The sequence below is a fragment of the Chiloscyllium plagiosum genome, unplaced genomic scaffold (assembly GCF_037043375.1).
Source record: "Chiloscyllium plagiosum isolate Xiang-an unplaced genomic scaffold, Cpla_swu_hap1 HiC_scaffold_17, whole genome shotgun sequence".
Classification (NCBI taxonomy): Eukaryota; Metazoa; Chordata; class Chondrichthyes; order Orectolobiformes; family Hemiscylliidae; genus Chiloscyllium; species Chiloscyllium plagiosum.
Genome location: NW_028270155.1, coordinates 49,641,880 through 49,657,253, shown reverse-complemented (window position 1 = coordinate 49,657,253; position 15,374 = coordinate 49,641,880). Strand labels below are relative to the sequence as shown.

The following is a 15,374-nucleotide window of genomic DNA, read 5'->3' as shown; positions in this document are numbered from 1 at the left end:
AGCAGGGGAGGAAAAATCAGGAACACAGAAATGAGGATGCCTGAATAGGATCTAGAGCACAACCGTGTTGCATTCATTCAATTTATCACTCTGAAAATTTGGCAGTGAAGCCAATAAACTGTACAGCAGTCAATGGAAGGGGCAAATGAGACTGGAAGGCTTTCGTGGACAGCCCATTCTTTCCAAAGCCTTGTATGGTCATGCTCTGCTTACAATATTGACACTTTGTGGAAATTTATGCAATAGAGAGGTATATACTTTCCTACATTTTTTTTTCTTTTCCCTGACTTATAGAGATCACATTCACAGTAGATCTGCATGGAAACTGTACAGTACTATACTGAGGTACATTGCACTGAATTAATGTGCAGTGAAGTCATGCAAAGTGCATATCCTCTTGCAATTTGGAATGTTCCACAGGATATCATCAAGGGGGTCACAGAAATGCTTTGTCTGACATGCTGGCTGTCAGATGAAGTTGGTGCTTTGGCACATGTGATATTAACTGTGTAACTGTAGGGATATGAAGTCCTCTATTTTTGGTACTGACTACTCAAGTAAGTGTCAACCAACTCCTCACTGTAAAACCTTACTGTGCATGATTTTCAGTGCTCTTTCCAAGCCTATAGAAGATGTAAGTGACCTCACAAATATAGTCTGTGATTGCATCCTCCAAGTGTGTTGTTCTGTGGCCCTTTGCACACGAGCAAGTACCTTTCCCTAACCTCTATCAGTGAAATGCTGCTTAGCCACAAATGCCCTCAAAAGGATGCCCCAACTTGATAACCTAAAGCTCCTCATCAACGCCAGTAATTTAACTTCCTCCATAAAATCCACATAAGTACTAAACTACCTCAGTAATCCTCACAGCATCAAAACCTCCCAAAAGGGCCAAAATATCCACACCCAAAAACCCTCAACATAGTATTAATAATAAATGCTTCAAGAAACTCCTCAGTAAACCTCTTACCACAGATGTAAATTTGGGTTGCTAGGAGAGGTTTCACTGATTAAATGGAGGATGCATGTTTTCTGACCTTATAATTTTTCCTTTGATAAAAAGGAGGATATTCTCAAGGTCGCCATGAAGCATAGGTACCATCACAACTGACTGAAAAAGCCATCGATTATTTGACAGTGCACTTCCTGCACCATCAATGCATAGACTACTCAGTACCTCGACTGAAAAGTGGAATATCAGTACAGGAAGGAGGAGGAGTCCATCTTGGTGTTGCAAAATCCATTTCATCACATAGCAAAGTGCCTCCACCTCAGAAACACTTATGGAACCAAAACTGGGCTCTTCAGTCATAGATGTATAGCACGGAAACAGACCCTTGGTCCAACTCGTCCATGTCAACGAGAAATCCTAAACTAATCCTGTCCCCTTTGCCAGCACTTGGCCCATATCCCCCTAAACCCTTCCTATTCATATACCCATCCAGATGCCTTATAAATGTTAGAATTATACCAGCCTCTACACTTCCTCAACAGCTCATTCCATATATGTACCACCCTCTGCGTGGAAAAAGTTGCCCCTTAAGTCTCCTTTAGATCTTTCCCCTTTCACCCTCAACCCATGCCCTCTAGTTCTGGACTCCCCCAAGCCAGAGAAAAAAAAACCTGTCTATTTACTCTATCTATGCTCCTCATGATTTTATAACCTCTAGAAGATCACCCCTCAGCATCCGACACTCCAGGAAAAACAGTTCCAGCCTGTTCAGCCTCTCCCTATAGCTCAAACCCTGGCAACATCCTTGTAAATCTTTTCTGGACCCTTTCAAGTTTCACAACATCTTTCCTATAGGAGGGAGACCAAAATTGCACGTAATATTCCAAAAGTGGCCTAACCAATGTCCTCTACAGCTGCAACATGACCTCGAAATTCCTATACACAATGTTCTGACCAATAAAGGAATTCATCTAAAGACTCATCTAGCCTAACAACCACTATAACCAAGCAAGGCACTCAATAACTTAAGAACACCTTTACCTATATTCATACACATTTCATCTCTTAGCTCAGATCTAGCATCTCAAGACAGACATTTGTATCATATACAATATGAATAAAAGTTCAATTTTGCATTGTGCAACTTGAAAGGTAAAGTTTAAAAATGAAAATATTGTGAACAAAACTTCAAGAACTTTTTGGATGGTGCGTTGGCTCAGTGGTTAGCACTGCTACCTCACATAGCAAGGGACCCAGGTTTGATTCCACCATTGGGTGACTGTCTGCGTAAAGTTTGCATGTTCTCCCTGTGTCTGCATGGGTTTCCACCAGGTATTCCAGTTCCTCCACATAATCCAAACATGTGCAGGTTAGGTGGATAGGCTATGCTAAATTGCCCTGTAATGTCCAGAGATGTGCAGGTTAGGTGGGTTAACTATTATAAATGCAGGGTTACGGGGATAGGTTGGTGGTGGTGGTGGTGGGTGGGATGCTCTTCAGACAGACTCGACGAGCCAAATGGCTTCTTTCCACACAGTATGGATTCTATGATTCTATAAAACTGGTTTAATGAGCATCCTACATGTCTAAGGCATATGATGATTATAGATAAGGAAGATCATACAACATAAATGAATTCATCGATTCAGAGCATTCTGGAATCCCCTCCTGTAACATTCAATTCTTTCTTAAATGGTACATTTCCAGGAAAAGCTGGTAATTACTTCAGACCTTCAAAGCTATTAGGAAATTCTAATATTCCTCTGAAAATCAAGCAAGTAGTGCCAGCTTTAATAAAAATCAACAAAACCAGACATTAATTGATCCTTAAAAATTTATTTGAGAGATGTCGATTCAGCCAGCATTTATTTCTCATCCTTAATTTCCCAGAGGACAATAAAAAAAATCAACCACATTGTTGTGGATCCCATCCCTTTGACATTCAACAACACAACAAAACTGTGAACCACCACACCAGAAGCTTAACCAGTTGTATAATTATTAACAAAGCAAGGATAATACCGTCATTCGTGCCAGATCCATAATGTGTCTCCTCACTCCCCCTCACCCCGTCTTTCGTATTCATGATGTATTTGCATCTACCTAAATAAGTGCTTAATTCATTCTGGGGTATATGAATTTCAGAGATTACTGTCTCTGCTTTAAATATTTACCACTTGTGCTGTTATGGCTGCACAATATACTACTTAGATGGAGCACTGTAGAAATCTATCAAGCTTATTTCAATGCTACCACCCAGCCCCATCAGCATTACCACAAAAATGTGCAACTACATTATGGGAATACTATCACCTCCAACTCAAAGCTTTGTTACTGGAAAACCATCTTTCTTTCTTTATCAGAGCTGACTCAACACCTTAGAATTAACATTCTGGTGGGAGCAATGACTACAAGAACCATAGGACCCCCAGAAAAGGGGATAAGAATACATGAATTTTTGATGACCATTGTGGGCATATGGGCCAAAGAACTTCTTTCCATGCGTAAAACTCAATTACAACAGTTTGAAACCCAATAACAATTTCTCAGAAGAACAAAAGTGTGGTTTTGCCAATTATGAATGTAGAACAATGGTTTAGTCCATCAACTCTGTCTGCCCTTTAAAAGAGCAATTCATTCCCAAAAAAGAACTGCAATTTCATTTTCTTTATCCAAATCGCTTTTGAAGATTACTACTGATTCAGCTAATCAGATATTAAATTCCAAATCTAGTGGACTTACAAAATTTCAGCCTTTTATTTCTGCTTCTTTAACTTAAGTCTGAGTCCTCTCGTAATTTATCGTTTGGCCATTGGGAAGTTTCTATTTTCTACAAGCATATGAATTAAGAGAAGTAGGCAAATCAGCCCCTCAACCTTTTTTTCTGCCTTCAATTAGATCATGCCTACCTCTAATAGCCTTTCACCTCCTTGCTTAAAAAGAATCTATCTACCTCTACCTTAAAAATAACAGAAGACTGCTTCTTCTGCATTTTCGGCAAGAGTACTCCAAAGACACTCAACCCTCAGAAAACATACTTTGCATAATGTTTTAAATGAGCAATCTAATTTTTAAACAGTGAACCCTGATTCTGATTCTGCCATAAAATGAAATATCCTTTCCACATCTAACCTCAAGAGCACTCACGAATGTATATATTTCAATCAAGTTACCTCTTACTCTTCTAATTTTAAGCAAATTCAGGCTGAGTCTGTCCAACCCTTCCCTGTAAGGAAAGCCATCCAGTCCAGGTACTAGTCTGGTAAACCTTCCCTGAACTGTCAATACATTTATAGACTTCCTTAAATAAGATGACCAACAAAGTGCTCAGTTCTCTAAATACTGTCTCACTAGTGCCCTAAATAAGTGAAACATAATCTTCCTAATTGTACACAATTCCACTCACAGTAAATGACATTCTATTGACAATCCTAACTATTTTCTGTGCAGATGTACAAGCCTTTTGCAATTCACACATTAGAATATCCAAATCCCTCTGCATCTCACGCCATTTAGACAATATGCTTTTCGAAGTTTCCTGAAAAGTTCACATTTTGACATTTTATACTCCATTGCCACATCTTTGCCCACTCACTTAATCTATTGATATCCTTTACCACATTTAAAGGTTTCATGTCATCTGCAAATTTCGAAAGAGTTTTTCAAATTATTTTTCTGTTTAAAGGATTTTAGAATTATCATTGCACTTTGAAAGTTTGTTATTATTTTAAGAACATGAGATTCAATTTGCATATGTTGTTCCTTAACTTACATATTCAAAATACTAGATGTAGGATAAAAACAACGACAACATGAGGAACTCACAAATGAGATTAACAGTGCTGAAATCAAGGAAAGGCTCGGGGTTGAACACAGTGTCTAATTAAAGCACTGCTGAAAAACAAAAGTTGAGTTCAGAATTTTATAACAGAACAGCAGAACACAACAACATTAAACACTGAAGAATTCTGGTCGTTGAGACAAGAGATATTCATACTCAAGAAAGTGTCATGACACTGATGCTGAATATTAGAATCACAGAATTGTCACAGTGCAGAAGGTGACTATTTGACCCATCAGGTCCACTTCCCAAATGAGCATTATGCCTTTTCCCTGTACAGTACAAATATTATCTAAATAATATAATGCTTTCTTTAATGCCCTGACTGAAACACCACCCTAATTACTTGTGAAAATGAATTTTCGTAATTCACATTTGTTTTTTCTGCAGATCGCTTTTAAATTTGTGCCCTCTCACTACAAGTCCTATTCTAAGATGAACTGTTCCACCTCACCAACCTTTTCCAACAATCTCATGATTTTAAAAATCTATTAAATTTGTCCTTGGAGAAGACTTCTCCTAAAAGGTTAAGAACATTTGAGGTCCAGGTAGTCACTTAGACGAGTTCAGCTTAATCTCCTTCCTCTTGTATTCTATGCCCCTATTAATAGAGCCAAAAATATTGTATTTGTAATTAACCACTCCCCCACATGTCCTGCCACCTCGAGTGACTTATGCACACATACACACCCAGGTTGTTCTGCTCTTGCACCCTATTTAGAACTGTACTCCTTACTTTATAAAGGTCTTTCAGTTTGCCCAGTCAAAAGATACCACTTCACATTTCTCCAAATTGAACTTTACCTGCCACCCATGTGCCCATTCTTTTGAATGCCTATTGAAAACTGGGGATTATGACAAAGAATGAAGAATGTTCAGCTTTTTAGTTACAAAGCAACTTCAAAATAACCTCTGAAATATGACATACATGGTCCATAAAATTTACATTGTGTACTATCATTTAGCGTTAGCAAAGGGATAGATTTAAATGAATAAAATCTAAGATTTATATCAAGAACCTCTTCAAATGCTAGTGATTAAAATGATATGTGAATTAAACATATATCTAGGTTGGTGGTGGAGAAAACACAAATTATTCAATAAATACTTCAGGCTGTGATGGTATAAACTGTATGGTGTATTTCAATGGATCGAATGGTATCCCTCACTTTCACCTCCCTGGTGACCAAAGATTATACTTGATATGCCACTTGAAAGGAATGCAAGATTAGAGATATTGTCTCAAAAAAGTCATTGATCACAGAAAAATGCTGATGATTTTGTGTGGCTGTAGCCGCTGTCATTTCAATATTGAACAAATCTTGAAATTTTGTAGAGATACCAGTGTCAGTTAAGGTGTACTTTGATCATCAAGGACATCAGGAATAATTACAAATTTTCTGCTGCACGAAAAATGGTTATTGATATATTTTGTCGATGAGTAGTTAATTTTGGTAATCCAGCATTGAGGACAATTTTACCCATATCATAAACATTACTTTAAAATGTCATTCCTTTAATTTAATCAATATTCCATTTATATAAAAATTTTAAACCATACATTGATTCCATAGACAGTATTTACATTTTTTTTTCCAAGGGTCTGTGTCCGTGCTGTATTAATCCATGATTCTATTCAACCTTTTAAAAGTTTCACTTACAATCAATGCAAAAGACCCCAAATAAGAATTCTGGTACAGGACTTCCAAAGTAGGGACCAAGACCCCAACTGGGAATCACAAGCTGACCTTCTGGGGTTGCGAGCTCCGTAGTAATCCAATGGCCAACTCCCCTCTGTCCATTTTCACAGGTCTTCATTTTCACCCATCTTTTACCAGGGGAACATGACAATTTTTAAGCCTCAAAATGGGGTCATCATAGAAAAAAAAGTTTGGGAAGTATTGCTACAGCTCATCACAGAAATCTCAACATCTAAAGGCCCACTTACAAGAGCTATAATTCCACCCACAATACAATTGAAATGAACGTAATTGCAACTTCATAATGCATCAAACAGTCTTCAATCTGATGAGAACTATGTGACCAGGAGATTAGATATTTCAGGAGCATCTTATAGAAATGTTATAACCTGTAGTTAGGAAAAAGATTTAGTACAAACAAGAAAGTGGGGTCAGTCATGATCTTATTCAATGGTGATGCTGGTAAAAAGGGCTGACTCCTGCTTCTATGTATTCAAGCTTGTGATTTAATTCAGTACCTTCTCAAAAGCCTTCACAAATTGCAAGAAAGCTCAAATAGTTTGCAAGTCATTATTAATCAGGTATTATATTCAGAATTTACACCATGTACTTTAGGTTATGTAACTGCCCCACTATGAGTGGGAAAAACAACAGAAGCATACTTTTAGCAGCAACTATGAGAGAGAAGCATTTCAGTAACTTTGTTGCTCCTCAGATACTAGGGGCCTGAAAAGAATACTTCCAATATTTTGTTTTCTAATTTTCCACCAACAGTATTTTCCTTTTAGCTCAACTGACGAGTATGATGGTTCTACAAGAATTAACTAAGATAAAAATAATTAACAAATCACCAGACTTTGGTATTCACAAAGTCAGAATTTTGGCACAGGCAGAAAGCTAACGACTAGTGATGGATGATTTTTCTGTCAATATTATGCATGTGCACGATTATGGTCCTCGTGCTCAAGTTGTTTGGAATGACAGTACGGTTTAGCAACGCATTTTCACGAAGAGTTGTGTGATTAACTCATTCTTTTTTTTTCCTCAAAACATTAACAAATATGAAGAGACATTCGAGCAGGACAGTCCAGGTGGGTTTTTTTAATTCTGTGACAGAAGCTACTAAACTCATACTGCAAATAGTAACCTACAGTGCACAAACAGGGCTCAAGGCCTAAATGAGGCGTGTGCACCTCCAAATCATGGCAACCCCCTGTAATTAGGAACAGTTTATTTGCCGACAGACTTGCTTCCAACTCCAAACACATCCAACACACACACACTGACCCTGACAGAGTTCTAAATGCTCGAGCTGTACCTTACTCTCTTTCGCTGTGTCGTATTTACTGAACCTTTTCATCCTCGACCCGTATCCTGTCCGCGGTCAGTTTCAACACGCTCACCATTAACATCCCAACATACACCGCGAGTCATGCACCCTTTCTACCTGCTCGCTCTCTCTTGCCCTCCCTCCCCCCCCCCCCCGCGCGGGAGAAGAGCTAACTATCACCCGTCCCTGTCCCCCGTCGAGCGCCAACACGGCGCACTCCACAGGCTCTTGCCTCGGGCTGCATGTCCTGTCAAGCAAACTAACCAACATCTTTACTCCCACTTAACCAACACGCGCACACATTTCCGAACAGGCAAATATACTGCCCCGTGGGCCTGACTGACGTCACTCCTCACCAATCCCGAGCCAGAGTTTCTCGTAGGATCAAACCAATCATCCGGATACATTCAATGTCAGCTTGACTGACATTGAATGTATCCAATCGGATCAAGATCATCTAACGATGGTATCCGGTTCGTCCCGCGTAGACCTCTGGGAATTGTAGTCCCATCAATACCATTCAATTTGAGGACGATCCGGGGACTACAAGAACCAGCATGCCTCACGCTCGAAAGTCGCCGCCGTCGGAACGGAACCGGAAATGGACGTATGCTAGCAACTGTCGTTGAGGTAAATGAATCCGTAAATTGCTTGTCAATTGTATTTGGTAAGTTTCATAGCCTTTGTTTACTACCTACAACAGGGGTTGAAGTACCATCACTGAGATTAAACGATTGGTTGACCTGTATGCACAGTTTAAAGAGCATACGCATTTAAATTCAATTTTTCACACTCGTCCCCAGTTTGAGTGTACTGGAAGAGAGTGAGGACTGCAGATATTGAAGATCAGAGTCTAAAAGCGTGGCGCTGGAAAAGCACAGCTGGTCTGGCAGCATCCGAGGAGCAGTGGAGTCGACGTTTCGAGCATAAGTTCTTCATCACGAATGGAGGGCAGCTGAGAGATAAATAAGAGGGAGTTCGTGGTGGGAGGGAGCGGTCGGGCTGTGGGGAAAGGTAGTAACAAATACGATAAGCAGATTAAGGTGGAGGCTGGAGCGGATAGGTAGATCAGACCAAGAGGGCAATGCCAAGTTGGAGTGATTTAACTAGGATAAGTTTGGGGGAGGGGAGATAAGGAAACTGATGAGATCGACGTTGACTCCTTGTGATTGGAGGGTCCCAAGGCTGAGGATGGGGTGTTCTTCCTCCAGGTGTTGGGTGGCTAGGATTTGGTGGTGGAGGAGGCCGAGGACTTGCAAGTCCTTGGAAGAGTGGGAGGGGGAGTTGAAGTGCTGGGCCACAGGGTGGTATGGTTGTTTAGTGCATGTGTCCCAGAGATGTTCTCTGAAACTTTCTGCAAGTTAGCGTCCTGTCTCCCCAATGTAGAGGAGACCACATCGAGAACAATGGACACAGTAGATGAGGTGTTTCGAGGTGCAGGAAAATCTCTGCCTGATGTAGAAGGATCCTTTGGAGCCTTGGATGAAGGTGAGGGGGGGGGGGTGTGGGCACAGGTTTTACACCTTTTGCAGTTGCAAGGGAAGGGGCATGTGGGAGGTGGTGCCGATACAGTCATTTTCTGCAGTAACACCAGCACCATTCCCCACCTTTTCCTCAGTTACGATCACTGCCAGAACCGCCACTGAAAACACCACAAAATGACCCGTCACGTCACTTCTGCCCCCGTGGTTGCCACCACCTCATCCACTTCTCCCCCCACCGGCGTCACTTACCAGAACACTGCCGACGAACACGCAGACACTGCTGAAGTCATACGGACCGTCACTTCCTTTGGTGACAACCCCCACAATACTATGACCACACCCACTCCAGAGACAGTCGTCGTCCCCACTCCCAACTCAAGCCCACACTAGCTCCTTCCACCCCACCAACCTCAGGATACAATGTGTCATCCTCCACCATTTCCATCACCTACAGTCAGACCCCACCACCAGGGAGATATTTCCCTCCCCATCTCTTTCAGCATTCCACAAAGACCATTTTTCTGTGATTCCCTCATTAGGTCCACCCTCTCCACTCCCGGCACCTTCCCTTGCCACTGCAAGAGGTGTGCCCTGTAAAACCTGTGCCCACACCTCTCCCTCTCACCTCATCCAAGGTCCCAAAGGATCCTTCCACATCCGGCAGAGATTTTCCTGCACCTCCAAACACCACCTCAGCTACTGTGCCCATTGCTGCCGATGTGGTCTCCTCTACATTGGGGAGATAAGGTGCCAACTTGCAGAACGTTTCAGAGAACATCGCTGGGACACATTCACTAAATAATCCTACCGCCCTGTGACTGAACACTTCAACTCCCCTTCCCACTCCACCAAGGACATGCAAGTCCTGCACCTCCTCCACCATCAAATCCTAGCCAACTGACGACTGGAGGAAGAACATGGCATCTTCTGCCTTGAGACCCTCCAACCACATGGAAGCAATGGCAATTTCACTGGTTTCCTCATCTCCCTCCCTTATCTTATCCCAGATCCAACACTGCAACTCGGCACCACCCTCTTGACCTGTCATACCTGTCCATTTTTCCATACACCTATCTGCTCCATGCAACACTCCGACCTATCACCATCACTGTCTATCTTCATCTACCTATCGTATTCCTAGCTATCTACCCCCAACCTACATCCTATTTATCTCTCAGCCCCCTTGGGCCCTCCCCACATTCCCGATAAAGGGCTTATGCTCAAAATGTTGACTCTGTTGCTCCTTGGATGCTTCCTGACCAGCTGTGTGTTTTCAGCACCACACGTTTAGACTCATGGGTGTACTGGACACATTAGACCATCTGGCAAATCTGGCTTTATAGCTTTAACTTTGAAGTTTAATAAACGCAGGGGTCAGTCATTGAACATGTTCCCTCGACCATGTCAATTTTCTTTAACAAAGGAACTCATTATTAGGAATGTATCACACACTCAGATTACAGCGCGATCTTGATCAGATGGGCCAATGGGCTGAGAAGTGGCAGATGGAGTTTAATTCAGATAAATACAAGGTGCTGTATTTTGGAAAAGCAAATCTTAGCAGGGCTTATACACTTAATGGTAAGGTCTTGGGGAGCATTGCTAAACAAAGAGACCTATGGAGTGCTTTGGTACGTGTATGGAATGAACTGCCAGAGGAAGTGGTGGAGGCTAGTACAATTGCAACATTTGGAAGGGTATATGAATAGGAAGGGTTTGGAGGAATATGGGCCGGGTGCTGGCAGTTGGGACTAGATTAGGTTGGGATATCTGGTCAGCATGGACAGGTTGGACTAAAGGGTCTGTTTCTGTGTGTACATCTCTATGACTCTATGACAGAAGGGTTATATATAAATGGCAATTTTGAAAGGTCTGACCACAATCAGCAATAAAAAAGCAATCATATCAAACAAAGAATTGCAGATGCTGGAAATCTGAAACACTAACAACTTGCAAGAGAAGCTCAGCATGTCTGGCAGCATCTGTGAAAAGAAAGTGGATTGAACATTTCAGATCCATTGGCCCATCTTCAGAACTAGTAGTAGCTTTAAAAAAAAAGCAGGGGTGAGGGAGATGTAAAGGAGTAAGTAATGGATGGAAACAGAACCCAGGGGCAGAGTAAGGCAATTAGATAGACAAAAGGATTATGATAAGGCAGGGAGAAAGACAAACTGTGAATAGAGAACATAAGTATACAAAAATGGTTTGGCTGTGCTCAAAGCAGCCAATGTGACAGATATGGAGATGTGTAAACGGCATGGAAGATGTTCAGACCCTAAAGTTATACAACTTAATATTGAGTTCTGAAAGCTGCAGGGTTGCTAAGCAGAAAATGAAATACTGTTTTTCCACCTTGTGCTGAGCCTCAGTGGAGCACTGCAGCAATACAACCTTTCTCCCCAACATCATTTTTTACAGTCCCTCAAACCCAGTGAAATACATATCACTGTTTTTATTTTTTCAATGACTTTTTACAGTTTTGTGGACTCCAATTCCTTTTCAATTCTGGCAGCCAGGAGACTCCTACAAGTCTAACAATCTGAAGATTCTACAAACAAACAAACTGCCCTTCCATAGTTCCTGCTTCTTCAAGATGCACTCCATTTTGTAAAAAAGACAGAACAGGTGAAGACCATTTGAGATGTTTTTGAACTCTATATTGCAGCGTGTCACTGGAACAAACATGACAGTGAAAGTGCATCTTGAGCAAATGGCCTGCTGAATGAGTGTTCTGGTGCACACTTGGTTCTCATCATAATTCTATGGAGTCATTGTTTATTTCTACAGAAAGGGATGAGAAACCCTGTGCAAAGCATAGCCTTCTCCCCTCTGGAGCGGGTGGGGCAATGGGCATTGGAGGTGGGTTTGAATAGGTGCTGTAGATTAGATTGGTGAGAATGGACCAATCATGGGAGCTATCAAGAAACTGTACACCAACATAAAGTTCCTGCTTTTATTTACTTCTTTCATGGGTTCTGGGCATTGTTGACATGGACAACATTTGCTGCATGTTGAACTAAATGGCTTGCTAGGCCATTTCAGAACATAGAGTCAGTCATATCGCTATGGGTCTGGGTTCTCATGTTGGCCAGACCAGGAATGAAAATCAGATGTTCTTCCCTGACAGACATAGTGAATGCAAACCAGCTAATATTCTGGGGGTGGTAGGCCTTCTTGTCAATAAGTAGTCATGGTTGTTCCATGGGTGCTGTGATGACAACATGGGGACAGTTAACAATAATCCAGCTGTACTTTTGTGAATCCAGTGATGATAGTGAAAACATGTGCTGTCTGAACATCATTATTGCTTCACTCCTGAATCTGATGTTGAGTGCAGCCTTGGAAAAGTGCAGGGATGCCTTCTTTGTCTTCTCCATTGGCTTTCTGATATCCAAAGCCTTTGAGCTCTAATCAGATTATTGATTGTTCCTGCAAAAGCTTTCTTTGTTTCATGCACCTATCCTGGTTCATCAACATATGTGGCTGGTATGAGGAAACAGATCCTAAATCCTGTTCGCCTCTGTGATAATTTGGAACAAGTAAATTGTTGGACTGAGAACAAGCCCTTTAACAATCTTGATTGATCTTAACTATATGTGGGTGCCTTTGCAGGTCCACTGTTTCCCCACTCTTATCAAGTTTTCCAATATCATGAATATTGACAGGAAGCTATAATGTGAGATTTTGGCACTATTTGTTTTGGGCACCTGCCTCCATTCAGATCTGATTTCGTGGTAATGCCACTAAATTAGTAATCTGGAGGCCTACCTAATGCTCCAGGCACATGTATTTAACTCCCACAAGAAAAACTAGTAGAATTTATCTTGAATTGATAAATCTGGAATAATTGGTAGTATGGTATAGAATTTGGGTTCTGCTAAAATGAGGCAAGAAGTTGAACCTTTTCATCTTGCACTAATCAGAACTAGGATGCAAGGAGCAGAATTGAAAAAAGGGACACCAATTCATAAAGCATGAGAAGAAAGTACTGTTTGGTTGAGTGATCTTTTTCATGGAGGTGTAGCAGGAACAGTTGACAGTAAATCTTAGTTCTCAGAATACTGCAAAGAGTGGCAGTGTCCATGACCCTTTATTTACCAACCAAAAAAGGTGCAATGTATATATGAATTTCCTCTACTTACAGAATAGTCATGATAAACGGTGATCAGCAAGTTCGAGAGTAACATTTCATGATATAACTCTTAATCCCCAGGTTTCCTGGCAGAATTGCACATTTGTAACGTCCACAATCTTGAACGTGGTCTTATTTTTCAAGCAACACCCTGTAGTTTGGTATTTATTGAGTACATTCAATTTTAAATTCACAGCGGGGACACATAATTGTTGAAGTTATATTTTTGTGTTTTGCTTTTGTGCTTTCTTATCATGGTACTTTGTCCACATGGTGCAGGGTGTATCTTTAATACCAATAATTTTGCAGAACAACATTTATTATTACCTTGTAACTGAAAATCATGTTTTTCAATCCATTGTTGGTTGTCATTTCCATTACCAGAAAAAAGTGTTCTTGTTTTATCACGGGGAATTTTAAGTTATGTTACTAAGTCTCTCAATTTGAACAAGAAAATATAAAAATGTTGCAGTAGAATGTAATGCCAAGCTGAAAGAAAAGGAGTCTAGGTTGATTAAAAAAGTCAATGTATAATTACAAGAAAACAAAACAAAACAATGGATGCTGGAGATCAGAAACACACGAAAACAGAAATTGCTGGAAAAACTCATTGGGTCTGGCAGCATCTCTTGAAAGTTAACGTTTTGAGTCCAGTAATCCTTCTTCAGAACTGATATAAAACTTTTAACGTGTAAGTACAATTACATAAAGAACTTAGTACAAAAACTTTGTACAAAAAAGTAAAATTATTTTGAAAAATTTTGACATCGGCACTTTGAGATGCTGTCTTTAATAGATTCACTGCAGTCATGTATTTCTCAAAAATACCAGACACAAACAAGAAATCTTTTAATACGATTAATGTAGTTACTTTCTTTTTGATTTTTTTTTGGTAATTGTGATAGTGATCCAATGGTAACTGTAAGATACTTTGTTTGCATATATGTAGAATTTAATTTTGTGTTTTCACTTTCTTTTGATTTATACCAATTCTTCCCAGAATCTTCCTGGTGTCATGCATTTTCATGCTTCAGATTTTGTGTGACCCCGGCTAAAAAATTTGGCAGTGTCGGAGATTGAGTTGCAGAGGTGAGGATGCAGTGCCCCTGTATCCCCCTTCGATCTCTCCTTTCATTCACCACCACCCCAACTCTCCCTCCCTTTACCATCTCCCTATCTCTCTCTTCCCCTTCATCACCAGTCCTATCCATCCCTTTGTTCACCATCATCTCATATCTCCCTTCCTTTATCACTGCTCTAATCTCTCCCTGGCATCAAATTATCCCTCCCTTCACCATCTTCACATCTGTCCTTCTCTTCCCAGCCCTCATTTCTCCCTTCTTCACTACCTTCATACTTCCCTCCTTCACTATCAACCCCATACCTTCTTCCCTTCACCACATTCCCCTCCCTACCGTCTCACATCCTCCCTCCCCGCCCCAATACGGTGGTTAATGAAAAAACATGGAATCTTCCCATAAAGGCTGTTGCACAGCAGGAATCTGGCACCATTGAATAATCAATTAAGCCATGCCCTTCAATAAATGCCTCCACTAAGTAAGCATTTCAAAGGTGCCACACAGCTGTCAGGGATCAATCTGATCTCCACAACTGTCATTGCTGCTTCAGAGCTTGGTGACCCCAGAGTTTTGTGTCTCGACCCCATTTGGGAAACCTCAACGAGTAGATTTGAATTTGGACTGTAGAAACAAGAAATGAAATGGTTACAAAAATAGAAGTTGCTGGAAAAGCTCAGCAGGTCTGGCAACATCTGTGAAAAGAAATCAGAGTTAACATTTCAGATCCAGTGACCCTTCCTCACAACTGATGCTGCCAGACCTGCTGAGCTTTTCCAGCAAATTCTGTTTTTTGTTTCCAATTTACAGCATCTGGAGTGAAATAATAATATGATTAGGTCAATTATAAACAAGTTCA

General features: G+C 40.9%; 2 protein-coding genes across 11 annotated transcripts in view; one reads left to right on the top strand and one right to left on the bottom strand.

The window, feature by feature from the left end:
- Positions 1 to 7,927, bottom strand: part of fto (FTO alpha-ketoglutarate dependent dioxygenase) — a 420,844-nt gene extending 412,917 nt beyond the window's left edge. For 3 of the 8 annotated variants that reach the window (XR_015759951.1, XM_043706995.2, XM_087995913.1), the window contains exon 1: positions 7,812 to 7,925. Coding sequence is in view for 6 of the 8 variants with exons in the window: in XM_043706995.2 (XP_043562930.2) it covers positions 7,812 to 7,853 (42 nt within the window). In the remaining 2 variants the exon portion in view is untranslated. Of the gene's footprint in view, positions 1 to 7,811 lie in introns of all 8 variants that reach the window. The other 5 variants (XM_087995911.1, XM_087995910.1, XM_087995912.1 and 2 more) reach the window with 4 other exon arrangements.
- Positions 7,928 to 8,419: 492 nt separating this feature from the next.
- Positions 8,420 to 15,374, top strand: part of rpgrip1l (RPGRIP1 like) — a 225,810-nt gene continuing 218,855 nt past the window's right edge. The window contains exon 1 of one of the 3 annotated variants that reach the window (XM_043706986.2): positions 8,420 to 8,453. In XM_043706986.2, coding sequence (XP_043562921.2) covers positions 8,433 to 8,453 — 21 coding nt within the window. In that variant the 5' untranslated portion in view covers positions 8,420 to 8,432. Of the gene's footprint in view, positions 8,491 to 11,799; positions 11,933 to 15,374 lie in introns of those variants that run through there. The other 2 variants (XM_043706987.2, XM_087995908.1) reach the window with 2 other exon arrangements.